The sequence below is a fragment of the Pseudorasbora parva genome, chromosome 25 (genome assembly GCF_024679245.1).
Source record: "Pseudorasbora parva isolate DD20220531a chromosome 25, ASM2467924v1, whole genome shotgun sequence".
NCBI lineage: Eukaryota > Metazoa > Chordata > Actinopteri > Cypriniformes > Gobionidae > Pseudorasbora > Pseudorasbora parva.
The window spans coordinates 1,029,405-1,052,131 of record NC_090196.1 but is presented as its reverse complement, the minus strand read 5'-3'; the positions used below and the strand labels follow the sequence as shown (position 1 = coordinate 1,052,131).

The 22,727-nt window shown below is 41.1% G+C and overlaps 1 protein-coding gene across 1 annotated transcript in view; it reads left to right on the top strand.

Moving 5' to 3' along the window:
• LOC137064528 (Fanconi anemia group A protein) overlaps window positions 1-22,727 on the top strand; it is a 65,100-nt gene that overhangs the window by 3,628 nt on the left and 38,745 nt on the right. Inside the window, exons 3-18 of the mRNA XM_067435923.1 lie at window positions 2,155-2,236; window positions 2,404-2,546; window positions 2,648-2,743; window positions 2,831-2,898; window positions 6,598-6,704; window positions 9,000-9,092; window positions 9,241-9,289; window positions 9,360-9,472; window positions 9,605-9,681; window positions 9,764-9,905; window positions 10,019-10,152; window positions 11,165-11,275; window positions 11,373-11,468; window positions 11,639-11,698; window positions 11,913-11,995; window positions 12,074-12,134. Of these exons, the coding sequence (XP_067292024.1) occupies window positions 2,155-2,236; window positions 2,404-2,546; window positions 2,648-2,743; window positions 2,831-2,898; window positions 6,598-6,704; window positions 9,000-9,092; window positions 9,241-9,289; window positions 9,360-9,472; window positions 9,605-9,681; window positions 9,764-9,905; window positions 10,019-10,152; window positions 11,165-11,275; window positions 11,373-11,468; window positions 11,639-11,698; window positions 11,913-11,995; window positions 12,074-12,134 (1,515 nt within the window). The remainder of the gene's footprint in view (window positions 1-2,154; window positions 2,237-2,403; window positions 2,547-2,647; window positions 2,744-2,830; window positions 2,899-6,597; window positions 6,705-8,999; window positions 9,093-9,240; window positions 9,290-9,359; window positions 9,473-9,604; window positions 9,682-9,763; window positions 9,906-10,018; window positions 10,153-11,164; window positions 11,276-11,372; window positions 11,469-11,638; window positions 11,699-11,912; window positions 11,996-12,073; window positions 12,135-22,727) is intronic.

Sequence of the window (22,727 nt, the reverse complement as noted above, 5' to 3'; positions counted from 1 at the left end):
TCGCATTATACCGGGCTATAAGTCGCATTATACCGGGCTATAAGTCGCATTATACCAGACTATAAGTCGCATTATACCGGACTATAAGTCGCATTATACGGGACTATAAGTCGCATTATACCGGACTATAAGTCGCATTATACCGGACTATAAGTCGCATTATACCGGACTATAAGTCGCATTATACCGGACTATAAGTCGCATTATACCGGACTATAAGTCGCATTATACCGGACTATAAGTCGCATTATACCGGACTATAAGTCGCATTATACCGGGCTATAAGTCGCATTATACCGGGCTATAAGTCGCATTATACCGGGCTATAAGTCGCATTATACCGGGCTATAAGTCGCATTATACCGGACTATAAGTCGCATTATACGGGACTATAAGTCGCATTATACCGGACTATAAGTCGCATTATACCGGACTATAAGTCGCATTATACGGGACTATAAGTCGCATTATACGGGACTATAAGTCGCATTATACGGGACTATAAGTCGCATTATACCGGACTATAAGTCGCATTATACCGGACTATAAGTCGCATTATACCGGGCTATAAGTCGCATTATACCGGACTATAAGCCGCATTATACCGGGCTATAAGCCGCATTATACCGGACTAAAAGTCGCATTATACCGGACTATAAGTCGCATTATACCGGACTATAAGTCGCATTATACCGGACTATAAGTCGCATTATACCGGACTATAAGTCGCATTATACGGGACTATAAGTCGCATTATACCGGACTATAAGTCGCATTATACGGGACTATAAGTCGCATTATACCGGACTATAAGTCGCATTATACGGGACTATAAGTCGCATTATACGGGACTATAAGTCGCATTATACGGGACTATAAGTCCCATTATACCGGACTATAAGTCGCATTATACCGGGCTATAAGTCGCATTATACCGGGCTATAAGTCGCATTATACCGGACTATAAGTCGCATTATACCGGGCTATAAGCCGCATTATACCGGGCTATAAGTCGCATTATACCGGACTATAAGTCGCATTATACCGGACTATAAGTCGCATTATACCGGGCTATAAGTCGCATTATACCGGGCTATAAGTCGCATTATACCGGGCTATAAGTCGCATTATACCGGACTATAAGTCGCATTATACCGGACTATAAGTCGCATTATACCGGACTATAAGTCGCATTATACCGGACTATAAGTCGCATTATACGGGACTATAAGTCGCATTATACCGGACTATAAGTCGCATTATACCGGACTATAAGTCGCATTATACCGGACTATAAGTCGCATTATACGGGACTATAAGTCGCATTATACCGGACTATAAGTCGCATTATACGGGACTATAAGTCGCATTATACCGGACTATAAGTCGCATTATACGGGACTATAAGTCGCATTATACCGGACTATAAGTCGCATTATACCGGGCTATAAGTCGCATTATACCGGGCTATAAGTCGCATTATACCGGGCTATAAGCCGCATTATACCGGACTATAAGCCGCATTATACCGGACTATAAGTCGCATTATACCGGACTATAAGTCGCATTATACCGGGCTATAAGTCGCATTATACCGGGCTATAAGTCGCATTATACCGGACTATAAGTCGCATTATACCGGGCTATAAGTCGCATTATACCGGACTATAAGTCGCATTATACCGGACTATAAGTCGCATTATACGGGACTATAAGTCGCATTATATGGGACTATAAGTCGCATTATACCAGGCTATAAGCCGCATTGTAACCTGCAGTGTGTAATATGCAGAATAGGATTTTCTTTATGGGGGGCATTTTGTTTGTGTTCAGTCTTTCTCAGTTGTTGTCTTTAAGTTAATCAAATCTTGTTCGTGTTTAAGTTAATATTTCAGTGAACAGTTTTTCCTGTGTTCAGTCGTTTTCTTCAGCGGAGGGCTACAGGAGCAGCATAGAGCGCCCTCTCACCGCTGTAGACAGAGATAAATGATTATTATTCTCAGTCGGTATGAATTGAATTGATATATACGTCGCACCTGACTATAAGTCACAGGACCAGCCAAACTATGAAAAAAAGTGCGACTTATAGTCCGGAAGATACACAAACTTGTCTGCATTGTGTGATGTTACAGTGAGTGATTGTGTGATTGACAGACTCATGGTAAGATCAGAGCCGTCGGCTGTGACGGATATGAGGAGCTAAAGATCAGCGCAGACATTCAGACGGCTGTTCTAGGTAAGTGTGTGTGTGGTCTGTGTGTGTTTTGTGTGTGTCTGTGTGTGTGTGTCTGTTTGTGTCTGTTCTGGGTGAGATTTGTCTGTCTTCACTCTTCTCCAGAGCTTCATGATGTGAACGAACGCCTCTGTGATAAAACCTGTGTGTGTGTGTCTGTGTCCCATTAGAGGATGAGTTGCGGAGGCGATCGCAGCAGATGGAGGTTCCAGTCGGGCTGCTGGCCGCCAGAGTTTTGTCTGAACACATTCGGGATCTAATCACACACACCGACGATAACACACACCGTGTGTTACTGACCGCTCAACAGAGAGTATGCTGCATGAAGGACACAACTGACTAACTTCAGATTCTGATGGATGTGTTCATACATAACGTGTGTGTGTGTGTGTGTGTGCACTTTATCCTTTGTAGTCTGATGTGTGTGCGTTAGTGAAGTCCGCTCAAGCACTGATGTCTGCTGGGATATTCAGCCCGGAACTCTTCTGGCAGGAGTACTGGAAGCTACAGGTGTGTGTGTGAAAGAGTGTTTTTGTGCGTGTGTGTGTGTGTGTGTGTGTGTGAAAATAAGCAGCATGTGTTCTGTTTCTCACACAGCCTGTGCTGGAGGTGACGTACCATCTGCACACCCACAACATCCTCACGCTGGACTTCCTGCTGGACAGGTATCACACTCATGACATCATCTACACGCACTCATGACATCATCTACACGCACTCATGACATCATCTACACACACTCTTGACATCATCTACACGTACTCGTGACATCATCTACACGCACTTGTGACATCATCTACACGCACTCGTGACATCATCTACACGCACTCATGACATCATCTACACGCACTCATGACATCATCTACACGCACTCATGACATCACCTACACGCACTCGTGACATCATCTACACGCACTCGTGATATCATCTACACGCACTCGTGACATCATCTACACGCACTCCTGACATCATCTACATGCACTCCTGACATCATCTACACGCACTCATTACATCATCTACACGCACTCGTGACATCATCTACACGTACTCGTGACATCATCTACACGCACTCGTGACATCATCTACACGTACTCGTGACATCATCTACACGCACTCGTGACATCATCTACACGCACTCGTGACATCATCTACACGCACTCGTGACATCATCTACACGCACTCGTGACATCATCTACACGCACTCGTGCCATCATCTACACGCACTCGTGCCATCATCTACACGCACTCGTGCCATCATCTACACGCACTCGTGACATCATCTACACGCACTCGTGACATCATCTACACGCACTCGTGACATCATCTACACGCACTCGTGACATCATCTACACGCGTAAGCATGACATCATCTACATGCACTCATGACATCTACACCCACTCATGACATCATCTATGCACGTGTGCATGACATCATCTACACGCGTATTCATGACATCATGTACACGCACTCGTGACATCATCTACACGCACTCGTGCCATCATCTACACGCACTCGTGCCATCATCTACACGCACTCGTGCCATCATCTACACGCACTCGTGACATCATCTACACGCACTCGTGACATCATCTACACGCACTCGTGACATCATCTACACGCACTCGTGACATCATCTACACGCGTATGCATGACATCATCTACATGCACTCATGACATCTACACCCACTCATGACATCATCTATGCACGTGTGCATGACATCATCTACACGCGTATTCATGACATCATGTACACGCACTCGTGACATCATCTACACGCACTCGTGACATCATCTACACGCACTCGTGACATCATCTACACGCACTCGTGACATCATCTACACGCACTCGTGACATCATCTACACGCGTATGCATGACATCATCTACACGCACTCGTGACATCATCTACACGCACTCGTGACATCATCTACACGCACTCGAGACATCATCTACACGCACTCGTGACATCATCTACACGCACTCGTGACATCATCTACACGCACTCGTGACATCATCTACACGCGTATGCATGACATCATCTACATGCACTCATGACATCTACACCCACTCATGACATCATCTATGCACGTGTGCATGACATCATCTACACGCATATGCATGACATCATCTACACGCTAGGGCTGGGTGATATGTTAATTTTTGGGGGGCGATAATCGCCTTCAAAAATATCGCGATATGCGATATCATCTACTCCGCACTGATCCCGCCCACTCCCCTGCGCGCCACAAAATTGTCCAGGCATAAAATGGAGGACAGCTTAATATCCAAGAAAAGATGTACATCAGTAATTTGGCAGTATTATGGATTTAAACCAAATGCAAATGGTGAACCAGTGGATCCAACAGAGGCTATCTGCAGGCTGTGCAAAAAAAAAGAAGAAGAAAAAAAAGAAAGAAAGTGAACCCTCCGCAGCCATATCCACGTACACTATACCCAGCAGTAGCGGCCTCGTTTCCGCTCTGCAGCCGCTTCTCAAAGACGACGGATATGTGGTCGAGCAGCAATGACACCGTAAATGTCAATTAGAGCTTAGATTGTGCTCAAAAGATCAAGCCCGACCCTCAAAGATCAAGCCCGAGCCTGTGCTCGTTGTGTCCGAGCCTTGCCCAGCCCGGCACATTACCTGTAATCATGAGAACGAGCCTGTAATGAGCGAAGCGGACCGGTGTGACTCATGTTAAAACTAAAATTAACGAAATAAGCTGATAACATCACTGTTTTCCCAGAACGAATGGAAATCAAATTTTGCTGCAGTATTGTCCTGTTTAACACGGTGAAGCTGCTTTGAAACAATCGTCATTGTAAAAGAACTATATAATAAATAAAGCTGACTTGGCTTGACTCGGCTCAATAATCCGCAGGCGCGCGCTCGTGAACCGCTCACCTGTAAAATAATTAAATCCAGCTCAGACATTTATCTGTAGCTCACTTTGTTGTAGCCATTAAACAATGTTTGTCTTCTTTCTTTTTGCATATTATGTTTGAATAGGCCTATTATAATAGTATATTTACATTTCATCTGATTATGATAAGTGCAAAGATGCGAGTCAGAAATGATTTTGGTGGTTATATTTAGTTTAATATTAAGTTTTGTTTTATAGAAAGCATTCTTTCGTTTTGTTTAAATTGTATCTTAATTTTAATAAAGGTTTCTTTGGCCAATTGCCTGGGTTTAATAAATAATATGCAAATGGAAGACATGTCGAAGTCGCCGGAGTGATCGCTTTAATTTCTTATGAACTGGAGCGCGCGTCTCATAAATAAACCCAAACGCAGCAGGCTACTTGCCTCACAGACAAGAGAAATATGCGCATAGAAAGCTTAAAATGTCCACTTTTAAACGAAGCATTCGAAACGAAAATATGTAATGAAGCAAAGTGCAGTGTTGACGCGAGCAGCTCCTGCGTTTCTGTTCAGAATACTGCGCTCCGTCACTGCACGAGCTGTGAGTTTAACGCGCATTTTTACATCACTTAAATATATTTTTCTTTCATTTTTTATATTATAATAATTTTATTCTGACACCTTTATTTTATAGTATTTAAAATACAGGCCTATGGTTCGCTTTTATACACATTTTCAACCGTTTGAGGTTGAGCTATTTTTTCCCCCAAAGGTTTCTCTCTCGTTTTATTTTTAGCGTTAGTAGGCTATTTTAAATGTATTCCAGGTTTCCATGTTTGATTAATGTTTGTATTATTAATAGGCTATTATATTTATAATTTAGCCTAATAGGCAATACTATTTTTAGAGCGTTTTAAAACATTTAGCCAAGCCAATGTGCTTCTCTTTGCGCGTGTATAATGAAAACACAACCAACGTCTTATCCATAATTCAATGTTTTGCTTTAACATATAGGCTACTGTAGTTATGCATCAGAAACACAAAAGGTGAGTGTATGGTAACTACTATTTATAATGTATTTGGCAACGCAATGTCCTGTGAGTTTATCAGTCGTCATTTTTATGATGTCGATTATCGTCTGATAACACTGACTGTTCGATATCGATATCGACATATTTGCGAGACATCGTCGATATATGATAATATCGTCATATCGCCCAGCCCTACTACATGCGTATGCATGACATCATCTACATGTACTCATGACATCATCTACACGTACTCATGACATTTACACGCACTCATGACATCTACATGCACTTGTGACATCATCTACACGCACTCATGACATCTACATGCACTTGTGACATCATCTACACGCACTCATGACATCTACATGCACTTGTGACATCATCTACACGTACTCATGACATCTACATGCACTTGTGACATCATCTACACGCACTCGTCACATCATCTACACGCGTGTGCATGTTTCAGAGACGCAGCCGCTGTGGCCTCCTGGATCACGGAGCAGCTCAAAGCCTTGTGTGTTTCCATGACGACCGCAGCAGATGACCGGCAGATGCATCATCAGATCCTCTCCAGTAAGAAGATCCTCACCAGTCATTCTGGAAAAACAGACAAAAAGGGCTTTACATATTAATTTAACTTATTTACAATACAAATGAAAAGCACTTCCACCTCATTTGATCACTTTTTCTTTTATTTGGACCAATATAGTAAACAAAAGAAACATAACATTCAGATGAACCCCATCAACATGCATCACTGCGCTCATTATAATACCATCTCACAACTGCAGAGTAACAGGAAGACAGCAGAAAAGATAGATATATATACAGGTGCTGGTCATATAATTAGAATATCATCAAAAAGTTAATTTATTTCCCTAATTCCATTGAAAAAGGGAAACTTGTATATTTTATTCATTCATAACACACACACTGATATAGTTCAAATGTTTATTGTTAGTACAATTTTTATAGTAAGGTTCAGTATTGAAGACTCCTGGAGCCACATTCGTCAGCTAATGAACTCACACACCTGCAGAGGCCTTTAATGATCTCTCAGTCTCGTTCTGTCGGCGACACTATCATGGGGAAGACCGCTGACTCGACAGTTCTCCAAAAGACGACCACTGACACCTTACACACGGAGGGCGAGACACTAAAGGTCACTGCAAAAGAGGCTGGCTGTTCTCAGAGCTCTGTGTCCAAGCACATTAATAAAGAGGCGAAGGGAAGGAAAAGATGTACAAGCGTTAGAGATAACCGCACCCTGGAGAGGACTGGGAAACAAAACCCATTCAAAAATGTGGAGGAGATTCACAAAGAGTGGACTGCAGCTGGAGTCAGTGCTTTAAGAACCGCTGCGCACAGACGTCTGCAGGACATGGGTTTCAGCTTCACATTCCTGGAGTCAAGCCACACTAGCGTCTCATCTGGGCTAAAGACAGAAAGGGCTGCTGAGTGGGCCAGAGTTATGTCCTCTGATGAGAGTAAATTTAGCATTTCCTTTGGGAATCAGGGTCCCAGAGTCTGGAGGAAGAGCGGAGAGGCACACAATCCACGCTGCTTGAGGTCCAGGGTAACGTTTCCACAGTCAGTGATGGTTTGGGGAGCCATGGCATCTGCTGGTGTTGGTCCACTGTGTTTTCTGAGGTCAAAGGTCAAAGCCACCGTGTACCAGGATGTTTTAGAGCACTTCATGCTTCCTGCTGCTGACCTTACGGAGATGCAGATTTCATTTTCCAACAGGACTGGGCACCTGCAGCCAGTGCCTGGTTTAAGGACCATGGTATCCCTGCTCTTATTGGCCAGCAAACTCACCTGACCCTAAACCCCAAAGGAGATCTCTGGAGTATTGTGAAGAGGAAGATGCGATCTGCCAGACCCAACAATGCAGAAGAGCTGAAGGCCTTTCGGAGCAACCTGGGCTCATAACACCTGAGCCGAGCCGCAGACGGCCCGACTCCATGCCCAAGATTTCTAAAAAGCCGTTCTTTGTATTGGTCTTCAGTAATATTCACATTTTCTGAGGTACTGAATTTGGGGTTTTCCTTAGTTGTCAAGTCAACTTTATTTATATCGCGCTTTTACAACGACGATTGTTTTAAAGCAGCAACAGGACAATACTGCAGCAGAATTAGATTTGGCTGTACAGTCGTTCTGGAGTAAACAGTGATGTTATCAGCTTATTTTAATTTATCAGAGAGAGACAATGTTGGCAGATCAGTATTATAGTTTATAGAATTAATTTAGTAATTAATTTTATTTGGATATTTAGTTGAAATCTTGGATTGAAATTTTAGTCCCCAGCAGGAGAGGAGTTATTAAAAGAGCAAAACCTGACAAAGACCAGGAGAATGGGATTAGCTGTGTAGCGCTAACGTGCCCTCTAGCAGCGCTAGCATACGTCACCTGTTTAAAACACACACCGGAATATCACGATGGCCAGAGGATGCGCCACACATCGGTCCGTCAACCTCCGGAGCTAAACTAACCCAATCGGCTCGGATCCCTAAAGGCATGAGGAACGCTCAGAGAGATGGACAGCTAGCACAGGCCAGGGCAGAGTGTGTGTGTGTGCCAGCTCATACTGAAGCGATCATAACGCGTTACGCTTCATTATATAGCTCCCTTTTGAGCTGATTTGCCCCTCAGTGTACAGATGTGTTTGTTTCTGATTATAAATGATTTGATAATGCTTTGTGCATCAGCTAAACACACACAATACTTCCACACAGTTCATGTTTATTAACATTTTACATATATAGCACAGAAACGTTACTGAGAGCTGACATGAGCTGTCAGAATGCACTGCACTGCAAAAGATGAGCCTTGGCCGCCCATGTGATGTGGTGTGTGTGTGTGTTGTAGCTGTGGTGTGTGTGCTGGTGCGGAGGGCCTTTGAAGACTCCAGTCACAGACTCTCGGAGACCTGCGGCTCCATCCTGGATGCCATGATGTCCTGTGAGTGTGTTCATTCATTATTATCGTTGTTACACACACACACACACACACACACACACACACACACACACACACACACACACACACACACACACACACACACACACACACACACACACACCTCTGATGCTGAAGTGTTTCCTGCCAGGGCTGCTGGACGGCCTGCGTGAGGACGGCTCGGACTCGGCTGCGCTCTGGTAAATGTCCGGTCAGGAACGGCTCAGGGAATATTGTGTGGTGTGGCTCTTCATGTGTGCTGTGATTTAGGGTTCAGGTGTTCGATGCCTCAGTGTTCGGTGTGTGTGTTTCTGAAGACACACTGCAGCGGTTCTTCACACACTCGCTCACGCGTGTGCTCACACACCAACCCGTCTTTAAAGGTGAGACTTCACTCTAATACTTCTAGTGTTTGTGGGAACGAGTGAACGAGTGAGTGTTTTAGCAGCTCACTCATGAATACCCAGCTGTGTGTGTGTGTTTGTGGTGTGTGTGTGTTTGTAATGTGTGTGTAGTGTCAGATGCCATCGCTGTGCAGAGCGAGTGGAGCTTCGCTAAAACCCTTCCGTTACTGACGGCGCTCTTCTGTAAGGTAAACACTCTGAAGTCTGATTCGGTGAGTGTCATGTGCCTTCACACACCGCCCATCATGTGTGCGTGTGTGTGTGTGTCAGGTGTGTGTTGTCTTCAGCGTGGAGTGTGTGTTGGATCATCTGCAGCGGGTCTTAGAGACGCATGAGGTGAACTGGCGTCACGTTCTCTCGTGTGTGTCTCATCTGCTGGTGCGGGACGCTCAGACGCAGAGCCGCCTCACAGGTAATAATAATAATAATACATTTAATTTATAAAGCACCAAAGCTCCTGCGCTTCTGCTGAACGAGTGCTGAGCATCACTACACCTGTCTGTGTGTGTGTGTGTGTGTGTTCAGACCTGCTGTCCAGCCTGCTGAGGTCGGCGTGCCACAGCTATGATGTGGAGAAGATGGTGACGCTCTTCCTGCTGGCCCGTCAGGCGTGTCTCGAGGGACCCGCCATCTTTCCCTCCTACAGCGACTGGTTCAAAGTCAGTTAAGTGTGTGTGTGTGTGTCCTTGTTTATATTACATTGTGGGGACCAAATGTCCCCATAAGGATAGTAAAACCTGAGATCAGCAGCCAGCGGTCCCCACAATGTAAATGGATTTATAAACATACTAAATGTTTTTTTTTTAAATGTAAAAATGCAGAATGTTTTCTGTGATGGGTAGGTTTAGGGGCAGTGTGTGTGTGTGTGTGTGTGTGTGATGGATAGGTTTAGGGACAGTGTGTGTGTGTGTGTGTGTGATGGATAGGTTTAGGGACAGTGTGTGTGTGTGTGATGGATAGGTTTAGGGATAGTGTGTGTGTGTGTGTGTGTGATGGATAGGTTTAGGGACAGTGTGTGTGTGTGTGTGTGTGTGTGTGTGTGTGTGTGTGTGTGTGTGTGTGTGTGTGTGAGATGGGTAGGTTTAGGGGCAGTGTGTGTGTGTGTGTGTGTGTGTGTGTGTGTGTGTGTGTGTGTGTGTGTGTGAGATGGGTAGGTTTAGGGGCAGTGTAAGGGGATAGAAAATACGGTTTGTACAGTATAAAAACCATTACGCCGATGGAATGTCCCCACATATTGCAAAAACAAACGTGTGTGTGTGTGTGTGTTACGTAACACACGAGGGAAAATGGTACGAGGACTCAAGTGCAGATAAATGAAGATTTATTTACAAAAATAAACATAAATAAAAAACAAAAACCCACTAGGGGGAAAAACACATAATCATAAAACATAAACCAAAGACTCAAACAGACCAAAAGGAGTCCGGGAACCGGGAGACGCAGACGTGACGCCGATCCGACACAGACTGGCAAACACCAGGAGCTTATAGCGGGAACAAATGAGGCAGGGCCGAGGGAACACAGGTGGGAGAAATCAACACTAGATAACAAGGGGGAGGGATCAGACAATGACAGGAGCACAGAGGCCATACTGACAAAACCCTCATGTGCACACTAGACAGGCCAGGCCTGTGCCCGCGTGCTCCTCACGGTGGCTGATCTTTCTCTCAGCTGTCGTTTGGCGGCTCCAGCAGTTTCCACGCTCAGAGCAAGAAGTCGACTCTATTCCTGCTGAAGTTCCTGACGGATCTGGTGCCCTTCGAGCGGCCACAGTACCTGAAGGTCAGACGCAAGCCCAGCGCCTCTGAGAGCAGCCCAGAGCCCATCGCTCCAGTGACTGAGAGTGTGTGTGTGTGTGTGTGTGTGATGTCTTCTTCAGGTTCACGTCATGCATCCTCCGTACGTGGCAGGAAAGTACCGCTCTCTCCTGCAGGAGTACGTCACGCTCGCCAGGACACGGCTGAGGGATCTGAAGGTCTGCGCGCACACACACACACACACACACACACACACACACACACGCACACACACACACACACACTCACTCCAGGCTTTCTCTTATCGAGAGGGTGTGTGTGTTTCTATAGGACTGACTGTGTGTGTGTGTGTGTGTGTGTGTGTGTGTGTGTGTGTGTGCGTGTGCAGGTGTCGCTGGAGGAGACGGGCATCTTTGAGGTGGTGAATGGCTCCGCCGGAGCGCTTGAAGTAAGTCATGTGACCTCTGTGAACTCAGACGCCACATGGGTCAACACATTTGCATATGCCCGCCTCCAGAGCAAGACACTGACCAATAGCTGGTTGCGTCTCTACAGAGATCCCAGCGTTGGGAACTAGCAGTTATTTTAATGGCGTCCTGGAGCGCGGCGGGGGACTGTATGTTTGTTCGGAGCATAATGTTGAGCCCTAAACTGTGTTTCAGAGTCCAGCGCAGCAGGACGTGCAGAAGGCCGTAACACTCTTCATGAGCACCAATAAGATCCCAGCGACGGTGATAGAGGCCAGGTACACACACACACACTCACACACTCTGTCACAAACACACACACACAGACTGCGGAAACTCTGTTCTCGTGTCTTCAGTATCTTCAGGAGGCCGTATTTCCTGTCCCGGTTCCTGCCGGCTCTGCTGTCTCCGCGTGCGGTCAGTATCCTCGTCTCTCATTGGCCAGTGCGGTCAGTATCCTCGTCTCTCATTGGCCAGTGCGGTCAGTATCCTCGTCTCTCATTGGCCAGTGCGGTCAATATCCTTGTCTCTCATTGGCCAGTGCTTCCCCTCTGACCCATCCTCTGATGAGGGCCTGTCTGTGCTGTCTAGTTAGTGTGTAGTGCTGCTGCGATTTGACTTTATTAACTATAGTTAGTGTGTAGTGCTGCTGCGATTTGACTTTATTAACTTTAGTTAGTGTCTAGTGCTGCTGCGATTTGACTTTATTAACTTTAGTTAGTGTCTAGTGCTGCTGCGATTTGACTTTATTAACTATAGTTAGTGTCTAGTGCTGCTGCGATTTGACTTTATTAACTATAGTTAGTGTGTAGTGCTGCTGCGATTTGACTTTATTAACTATAGTTAGTGTGTAGTGCTGCTGCGATTTGACTTTATTAACTATAGTTAGTGTCTAGTGCTGCTGCGATTTGACTTTATTAACTTTAGTTAGTGTGTAGTGCTGCTGCGATTTGACTTTATTAACTATAGTTAGTGTCTAGTGCTGCTGCGATTTGACTTGTTTAACTTTAGTTAGTGTCTAGTGCTGCTGCGATTTGACTTTATTAACTTTAGTTAGTGTGTAGTGCTGCTGCGATTTGACTTTATTAACTTTAGTTAGTGTCTAGTGCTGCTGCGATTTGACTTGTTTAACTTTAGTTAGTGTGTAGTGCTGCTGCGATTTGACTTTATTAACTTTAGATAGTGTCTAGTGCTGCTGCGATTTGACTTGTTTAACTTTAGTTAGTGTCTAGTGCTGCTGCGATTTGACTTGTTTAACTTTAGTTAGTGTCTAGTGCTGCTGCGATTTGACTTTATTAACTTTAGATAGTGTCTAGTGCTGCTGCGATTTGACTTTATTAACTTTAGTTAGTGTGTAGTGCTGCTGCGATTTGACTTTATTAACTTTAGTTAGTGTCTAGTGCTGCTGCGATTTGACTTTATTAACTATAGTTAGTGTCTAGTGTTGCTGCGATTTGACTTTATTAACTTAAGATAGTGTCTAGTGCTGCTGCGATTTGACTTGTTTAACTATAGTTAGTGTGTAGTGCTGCTGCGATTTGACTTTATTAACTTTAGTTAGTGTGTAGTGCTGCTGCGATTTGACTTTATTAACTATAGTTAGTGTGTAGTGCTGCTGCGATTTGACTTTATTAACTATAGTTAGTGTCTAGTGCTGCTGCGATTTGACTTTATTAACTATAGTTAGTGTCTAGTGCTGCTGCGATTTGACTTTATTAACTATAGTTAGTGTCTAGTGCTGCTGCGATTTGACTTTATTAACTTTAGTTAGTGTCTAGTGTTGCTGCGATTTGACTTTATTAACTTAAGATAGTGTCTAGTGCTGCTGCGATTTGACTTGTTTAACTATAGTTAGTGTGTAGTGCTGCTGCGATTTGACTTTATTAACTTTAGTTAGTGTGTAGTGCTGCTGCGATTTGACTTTATTAACTATAGTTAGTGTGTAGTGCTGCTGCGATTTGACTTTATTAACTATAGTTAGTGTCTAGTGCTGCTGCGATTTGACTTTATTAACTATAGTTAGTGTCTAGTGCTGCTGCGATTTGACTTTATTAACTATAGTTAGTGTCTAGTGCTGCTGCGATTTGACTTTATTAACTATAGTTAGTGTCTAGTGCTGCTGCGATTTGACTTTATTAACTATAGTTAGTGTGTAGTGCTGCTGCGATTTGACTTTATTAACTATAGTTAGTGTGTAGTGCTGCTGCGATTTGACTTTATTAACTATAGTTAGTGTCTAGTGCTGCTGCGATTTGACTTTATTAACTATAGTTAGTGTCTAGTGCTGCTGCGATTTGACTTTATTAACTATAGTTAGTGTCTAGTGCTGCTGCGATTTGACTTTATTAACTATAGTTAGTGTCTAGTGCTGCTGCGATTTGACTTTATTAACTATAGTTAGTGTGTAGTGCTGCTGCGATTTGACTTGTTTAACTATAGTTAGTGTGTAGTGCTGCTGCGATTTGACTTTATTAACTTTAGTTAGTGTGTAGTGCTGCTGCGATTTGACTTTATTAACTATAGTTAGTGTGTAGTGCTGCTGCGATTTGACTTTATTAACTATAGTTAGTGTCTAGTGCTGCTGCGATTTGACTTTATTAACTATAGTTAGTGTCTAGTGCTGCTGCGATTTGACTTTATTAACTATAGTTAGTGTCTAGTGCTGCTGCGATTTGACTTTATTAACTATAGTTAGTGTCTAGTGCTGCTGCGATTTGACTTTATTAACTATAGTTAGCGTGTAGTGCTGCTGCGATTTGACTTGTTTAACTATAGTTAGTGTCTAGTGCTGCTGCGATTTGACTTTATTAACTATAGTTAGTGTGTAGTGCTGCTGCGATTTGACTTTATTAACTTTAGTTAGTGTCTAGTGCTGCTGCGATTTGACTTTATTAACTATAGTTAGTGTCTAGTGCTGCTGCGATTTGACTTCATTAACTATAGTTAGTGTGTAGTGCTGCTGCGATTTGACTTTATTAACTTTAGTTAGTGTCTAGTGCTGCTGCGATTTGACTTTATTAACTTTAGTTAGTGTCTAGTGCTGCTGCGATTTGACTTTATTAACTATAGTTAGTGTGTAGTGCTGCTGCGATTTGACTTTATTAACTATAGTTAGTGTGTAGTGCTGCTGCGATTTGACTTTATTAACTTTAGTTAGTGTGTAGTGCTGCTGCGATTTGACTTTATTAACTTTAGTTAGTGTGTAGTGCTGCTGCGATTTGACTTTATTAACTTTAGTTAGTGTGTAGTGCTGCTGCGATTTGACTTGTTTAACTATAGTTAGTGTGTAGTGCTGCTGCGATTTGACTTTATTAACTTTAGTTAGTGTGTAGTGCTGCTGCGATTTGACTTGTTTAACTATAGTTAGTGTCTAGTGCTGCTGCGATTTGACTTTATTAACTATAGTTAGTGTCTAGTGCTGCTGCGATTTGACTTCATTAACTATAGTTAGTGTGTAGTGCTGCTGCGATTTGACTTTATTAACTTTAGTTAGTGTGTAGTGCTGCTGCGATTTGACTTGTTTAACTATAGTTAGTGTGTAGTGCTTCTGCGATTTGACTTTATTAACTTTAGTTAGTGTCTAGTGCTGCTGCGATTTGACTTTATTAACTTTAGTTATTGTCTAGTGCTGCTGTGATTTGACTTTATTAACTTTAGTTAGTGTGTAGTGCTGCTGCGATTTGACTTTATTAACTTTAGTTAGTGTCAAGTGCTGCTGCGATTTGACTTTATTAACTTTAGTTAGTGTCTAGTGCTGCTGCGATTTGACTTTATTAACTTTAGTTAGTGTGTAGTGCTGCTGCGATTTGGCTTTATTAACTTTAGTTAGTGTCAAGTGCTGCTGCGATTTGACTTTATTAACTTTAGTTAGTGTGTAGTGCTGCTGCGATTTGACTTTATTAACTTTAGTTAGTGTCAAGTGCTGCTGCGATTTGACTTTATTAACTTTAGTTAGTGTCTAGTGCTGCTGCGATTTGACTTTATTAACTTTAGTTAGTGTCTAGTGCTGCTGCGATTTGACTTTATTACCTTTAGTTAGTGTCTAGTGCTGCTGCGATTTGACTTTATTAACTTTAGTTAGTGTGTAGTGCTGCTGCGATTTGACTTTATTAACTTTAGTTAGTGTGTAGTGCTGCTGCGATTTGACTTTATTAACTATAGTTAGTGTGTAGTGCTGCTGCGATTTGACTTTATTAACTATAGTTAGTGTGTAGTGCTGCTGCGATTTGACTTTATTAACTATAGTTAGTGTCTAGTGCTGCTGTGATTTGACTATTAACTTTAGTTAGTGTCTAGTGCTGCTGCGATTTGACTTTATTAACTTTAGTTAGTGTCTAGTGCTGCTGCGATTTGACTTTATTAACTATAGTTAGTGTCTAGTGCTGCTGCGATTTGACTTTATTAACTATAGTTAGTGTGTAGTGCTGCTGCGATTTGACTTTATTAACTATAGTTAGTGTCTAGTGCTGCTGCGATTTGACTTTATTAACTATAGTTAGTGTCTAGTGCTGCTGCGATTTGACTTTATTAACTTTAGTTAGTGTCTAGTGCTGCTGCGATTTGACTTAATTAACTTTAGTTAGTGTGTAGTGCTGCTGCGATTTGACTTTATTAACTATAGTTAGTGTGTAGTGCTGCTGCGATTTGACTTGTTTAACTATAGTTAGTGTGTAGTGCTGCTGCGATTTGACTTTATTAACTATAGTTAGTGTGTAGTGCTGCTGCGATTTGACTTAATTAACTTTAGTTAGTGTCTAGTGCTGCTGCGATTTGACTTTATTAACTATAGTTAGTGTGTAGTGCTGCTGCGATTTGACTTTATTAACTTTAGTTGGTGTGTAGTGCTGCTGCGATTTGACTTTATTAACTTTAGTTAGTGTCAAGTGCTGCTGCGATTTGACTTTATTAACTTTAGTTAGTGTCTAGTGCTGCTGCGATTTGACTTTATTAACTTTAGTTAGTGTCTAGTGCTGCTGCGATTTGACTTTATTAACTTTAGTTAGTGTCTAGTGCTGCTGCGATTTGACTTTATTAACTTTAGTTAGTGTGTAGTGCTGCTGCGATTTGACTTTATTAACTATAGTTAGTGTGTAGTGCTGCTGCGATTTGACTTTATTAACTATAGTTAGTGTCTAGTGCTGCTGCGATTTGACTTTATTAACTATAGTTAGTGTCTAGTGCTGCTGCGATTTGACTTTATTAACTATAGTTAGTGTCTAGTGCTGCTGCGATTTGACTTTATTAACTATAGTTAGTGTCTAGTGCTGCTGCGATTTGACTTTATTAACTATAGTTAGCGTGTAGTGCTGCTGCGATTTGACTTGTTTAACTATAGTTAGTGTCTAGTGCTGCTGCGATTTGACTTTATTAACTATAGTTAGTGTGTAGTGCTGCTGCGATTTGACTTTATTAACTTTAGTTAGTGTCTAGTGCTGCTGCGATTTGACTTTATTAACTATAGTTAGTGTCTAGTGCTGCTGCGATTTGACTTCATTAACTATAGTTAGTGTGTAGTGCTGCTGCGATTTGACTTTATTAACTTTAGTTAGTGTCTAGTGCTGCTGCGATTTGACTTTATTAACTTTAGTTAGTGTCTAGTGCTGCTGCGATTTGACTTTATTAACTATAGTTAGTGTGTAGTGCTGCTGCGATTTGACTTTATTAACTATAGTTAGTGTGTAGTGCTGCTGCGATTTGACTTTATTAACTTTAGTTAGTGTGTAGTGCTGCTGCGATTTGACTTTATTAACTTTAGTTAGTGTGTAGTGCTGCTGCGATTTGACTTTATTAACTTTAGTTAGTGTGTAGTGCTGCTGCGATTTGACTTGTTTAACTATAGTTAGTGTGTAGTGCTGCTGCGATTTGACTTTATTAACTTTAGTTAGTGTGTAGTGCTGCTGCGATTTGACTTGTTTAACTATAGTTAGTGTCTAGTGCTGCTGCGATTTGACTTTATTAACTTTAGTTAGTGTGTAGTGCTGCTGCGATTTGACTTGTTTAACTATAGTTAGTGTGTAGTGCTTCTGCGATTTGACTTTATTAACTTTAGTTAGTGTCTAGTGCTGCTGCGATTTGACTTTATTAACTTTAGTTAGTGTCTAGTGCTGCTGCGATTTGACTTTATTAACTTTAGTTAGTGTGTAGTGCTGCTGCGATTTGACTTTATTAACTTTAGTTAGTGTCAAGTGCTGCTGCGATTTGACTTTATTAACTTTAGTTAGTGTCTAGTGCTGCTGCGATTTGACTTTATTAACTTTAGTTAGTGTGTAGTGCTGCTGCGATTTGGCTTTATTAACTTTAGTTAGTGTCAAGTGCTGCTGCGATTTGACTTTATTAACTTTAGTTAGTGTGTAGTGCTGCTGCGATTTGACTTTATTAACTTTAGTTAGTGTCAAGTGCTGCTGCGATTTGACTTTATTAACTTTAGTTAGTGTCTAGTGCTGCTGCGATTTGACTTTATTAACTTTAGTTAGTGTCTAGTGCTGCTGCGATTTGACTTTATTACCTTTAGTTAGTGTCTAGTGCTGCTGCGATTTGACTTTATTAACTTTAGTTAGTGTGTAGTGCTGCTGCGATTTGACTTTATTAACTTTAGTTAGTGTGTAGTGCTGCTGCGATTTGACTTTATTAACTATAGTTAGTGTGTAGTGCTGCTGCGATTTGACTTTATTAACTATAGTTAGTGTGTAGTGCTGCTGCGATTTGACTTTATTAACTATAGTTAGTGTCTAGTGCTGCTGTGATTTGACTATTAACTTTAGTTAGTGTCTAGTGCTGCTGCGATTTGACTTTATTAACTTTAGTTAGTGTCTAGTGCTGCTGCGATTTGACTTTATTAACTATAGTTAGTGTCTAGTGCTGCTGCGATTTGACTTTATTAACTATAGTTAGTGTGTAGTGCTGCTGCGATTTTACTTTATTAACTATAGTTAGTGTCTAGTGCTGCTGCGATTTGACTTTATTAACTATAGTTAGTGTCTAGTGCTGCTGCGATTTGACTTTATTAACTTTAGTTAGTGTCTAGTGCTGCTGCGATTTGACTTAATTAACTTTAGTTAGTGTGTAGTGCTGCTGCGATTTGACTTTATTAACTATAGTTAGTGTGTAGTGCTGCTGCGATTTGACTTGTTTAACTATAGTTAGTGTGTAGTGCTGCTGCGATTTGACTTTATTAACTATAGTTAGTGTGTAGTGCTGCTGCGATTTGACTTAATTAACTTTAGTTAGTGTCTAGTGCTGCTGCGATTTGACTTTATTAACTATAGTTAGTGTCTAGTGCTGCTGCGATTTGACTTTATTAACTATAGTTAGTGTCTAGTGCTGCTGCGATTTGACTTTATTAACTTTAGTTAGTGTCTAGTGCTGCTGCGATTTGACTTAATTAACTTTAGTTAGTGTGTAGTGCTGCTGCGATTTGACTTTATTAACTATAGTTAGTGTGTAGTGCTGCTGCGATTTGACTTGTTTAACTATAGTTAGTGTGTAGTGCTGCTGCGATTTGACTTTATTAACTATAGTTAGTGTGTAGTGCTGCTGCGATTTGACTTAATTAACTTTAGTTAGTGTCTAGTGCTGCTGCGATTTGACTTTATTAACTATAGTTAGTGTGTAGTGCTGCTGCGATTTGACTTTATTAACTTTAGTTGGTGTGTAGTGCTGCTGCGATTTGACTTTATTAACTTTAGTTAGTGTCAAGTGCTGCTGCGATTTGACTTTATTAACTTTAGTTAGTGTCTAGTGCTGCTGCGATTTGACTTTATTAACTTTAGTTAGTGTCTAGTGCTGCTGCGATTTGACTTTATTAACTTTAGTTAGTGTCTAGTGCTGCTGCGATTTGACTTTATTAACTTTAGTTAGTGTGTAGTGCTGCTGCGATTTGACTTTATTAACTATAGTTAGTGTGTAGTGCTGCTGCGATTTGACTTTATTAACTATAGTTAGTGTCTAGTGCTGCTGCGATTTGACTTTATTAACTATAGTTAGTGTCTAGTGCTGCTGCGATTTGACTTTATTAACTATAGTTAGTGTCTAGTGCTGCTGCGATTTGACTTTATTAACTATAGTTAGTGTCTAGTGCTGCTGCGATTTGACTTTATTAACTATAGTTAGCGTGTAGTGCTGCTGCGATTTGACTTGTTTAACTATAGTTAGTGTCTAGTGCTGCTGCGATTTGACTTTATTAACTATAGTTAGTGTGTAGTGCTGCTGCGATTTGACTTTATTAACTTTAGTTAGTGTCTAGTGCTGCTGCGATTTGACTTTATTAACTATAGTTAGTGTCTAGTGCTGCTGCGATTTGACTTCATTAACTATAGTTAGTGTGTAGTGCTGCTGCGATTTGACTTTATTAACTTTAGTTAGTGTCTAGTGCTGCTGCGATTTGACTTTATTAACTTTAGTTAGTGTCTAGTGCTGCTGCGATTTGACTTTATTAACTATAGTTAGTGTGTAGTGCTGCTGCGATTTGACTTTATTAACTATAGTTAGTGTGTAGTGCTGCTGCGATTTGACTTTATTAACTTTAGTTAGTGTGTAGTGCTGCTGCGATTTGACTTTATTAACTTTAGTTAGTGTGTAGTGCTGCTGCGATTTGACTTTATTAACTTTAGTTAGTGTGTAGTGCTGCTGCGATTTGACTTGTTTAACTATAGTTAGTGTGTAGTGCTGCTGCGATTTGACTTTATTAACTTTAGTTAGTGTGTAGTGCTGCTGCGATTTGACTTGTTTAACTATAGTTAGTGTCTAGTGCTGCTGCGATTTGACTTTATTAACTTTAGTTAGTGTGTAGTGCTGCTGCGATTTGACTTGTTTAACTATAGTTAGTGTGTAGTGCTTCTGCGATTTGACTTTATTAACTTTAGTTAGTGTCTAGTGCTGCTGCGATTTGACTTTATTAACTTTAGTTAGTGTCTAGTGCTGCTGCGATTTGACTTTATTAACTTTAGTTAGTGTGTAGTGCTGCTGCGATTTGACTTTATTAACTTTAGTTAGTGTCAAGTGCTGCTGCGATTTGACTTTATTAACTTTAGTTAGTGTCTAGTGCTGCTGCGATTTGACTTTATTAACTTTAGTTAGTGTGTAGTGCTGCTGCGATTTGGCTTTATTAACTTTAGTTAGTGTCAAGTGCTGCTGCGATTTGACTTTATTAACTTTAGTTAGTGTGTAGTGCTGCTGCGATTTGACTTTATTAACTTTAGTTAGTGTCAAGTGCTGCTGCGATTTGACTTTATTAACTTTAGTTAGTGTCTAGTGCTGCTGCGATTTGACTTTATTAACTTTAGTTAGTGTCTAGTGCTGCTGCGATTTGACTTTATTACCTTTAGTTAGTGTCTAGTGCTGCTGCGATTTGACTTTATTAACTTTAGTTAGTGTGTAGTGCTGCTGCGATTTGACTTTATTAACTTTAGTTAGTGTGTAGTGCTGCTGCGATTTGACTTTATTAACTATAGTTAGTGTGTAGTGCTGCTGCGATTTGACTTTATTAACTATAGTTAGTGTGTAGTGCTGCTGCGATTTGACTTTATTAACTATAGTTAGTGTCTAGTGCTGCTGTGATTTGACTATTAACTTTAGTTAGTGTCTAGTGCTGCTGCGATTTGACTTTATTAACTTTAGTTAGTGTCTAGTGCTGCTGCGATTTGACTTTATTAACTATAGTTAGTGTCTAGTGCTGCTGCGATTTGACTTTATTAACTATAGTTAGTGTGTAGTGCTGCTGCGATTTTACTTTATTAACTATAGTTAGTGTCTAGTGCTGCTGCGATTTGACTTTATTAACTATAGTTAGTGTCTAGTGCTGCTGCGATTTGACTTTATTAACTTTAGTTAGTGTCTAGTGCTGCTGCGATTTGACTTAATTAACTTTAGTTAGTGTGTAGTGCTGCTGCGATTTGACTTTATTAACTATAGTTAGTGTGTAGTGCTGCTGCGATTTGACTTGTTTAACTATAGTTAGTGTGTAGTGCTGCTGCGATTTGACTTTATTAACTATAGTTAGTGTGTAGTGCTGCTGCGATTTGACTTAATTAACTTTAGTTAGTGTCTAGTGCTGCTGCGATTTGACTTTATTAACTATAGTTAGTGTGTAGTGCTGCTGCGATTTGACTTTATTAACTTTAGTTGGTGTGTAGTGCTGCTGCGATTTGACTTTATTAACTTTAGTTAGTGTGTAGTGCTGCTGCGATTTGACTTTATTAACTTTAGTTAGTGTGTAGTGCTGCTGCGATTTGACTTTATTAACTTTAGTTAGTGTGTAGTGCTGCTGCGATTTGACTTTATTAACTTTAGTTAGTGTGTAGTGCTGCTGCGATTTGACTTTATTAACTTTAGTTAGTGTCTAGTGCTGCTGCGATTTGACTTTATTAACTTTAGTTAGTGTGTAGTGCTGCTGCGATTTGGCTTTATTAACTTTAGTTAGTGTCAAGTGCTGCTGCGATTTGACTTTATTAACTTTAGTTAGTGTGTAGTGCTGCTGCGATTTGACTTTATTAACTTTAGTTAGTGTCAAGTGCTGCTGCGATTTGACTTTATTAACTTTAGTTAGTGTCTAGTGCTGCTGCGATTTGACTTTATTAACTTTAGTTAGTGTCTAGTGCTGCTGCGATTTGACTTTATTAACTTTAGTTAGTGTCTAGTGCTGCTGCGATTTGACTTTATTAACTTTAGTTAGTGTGTAGTGCTGCTGCGATTTGACTTTATTAACTTTAGTTAGTGTGTAGTGCTGCTGCGATTTGACTTTATTAACTATAGTTAGTGTGTAGTGCTGCTGCGATTTGACTTTATTAACTATAGTTAGTGTGTAGTGCTGCTGCGATTTGACTTTATTAACTATAGTTAGTGTCTAGTGCTGCTGCGATTTGACTTTATTAACTTTAGTTAGTGTCTAGTGCTGCTGCGATTTGACTTTATTAACTTTAGTTAGTGTCTAGTGCTGCTGCGATTTGACTTTATTAACTATAGTTAGTGTCTAGTGCTGCTGCGATTTGACTTTATTAACTATAGTTAGTGTGT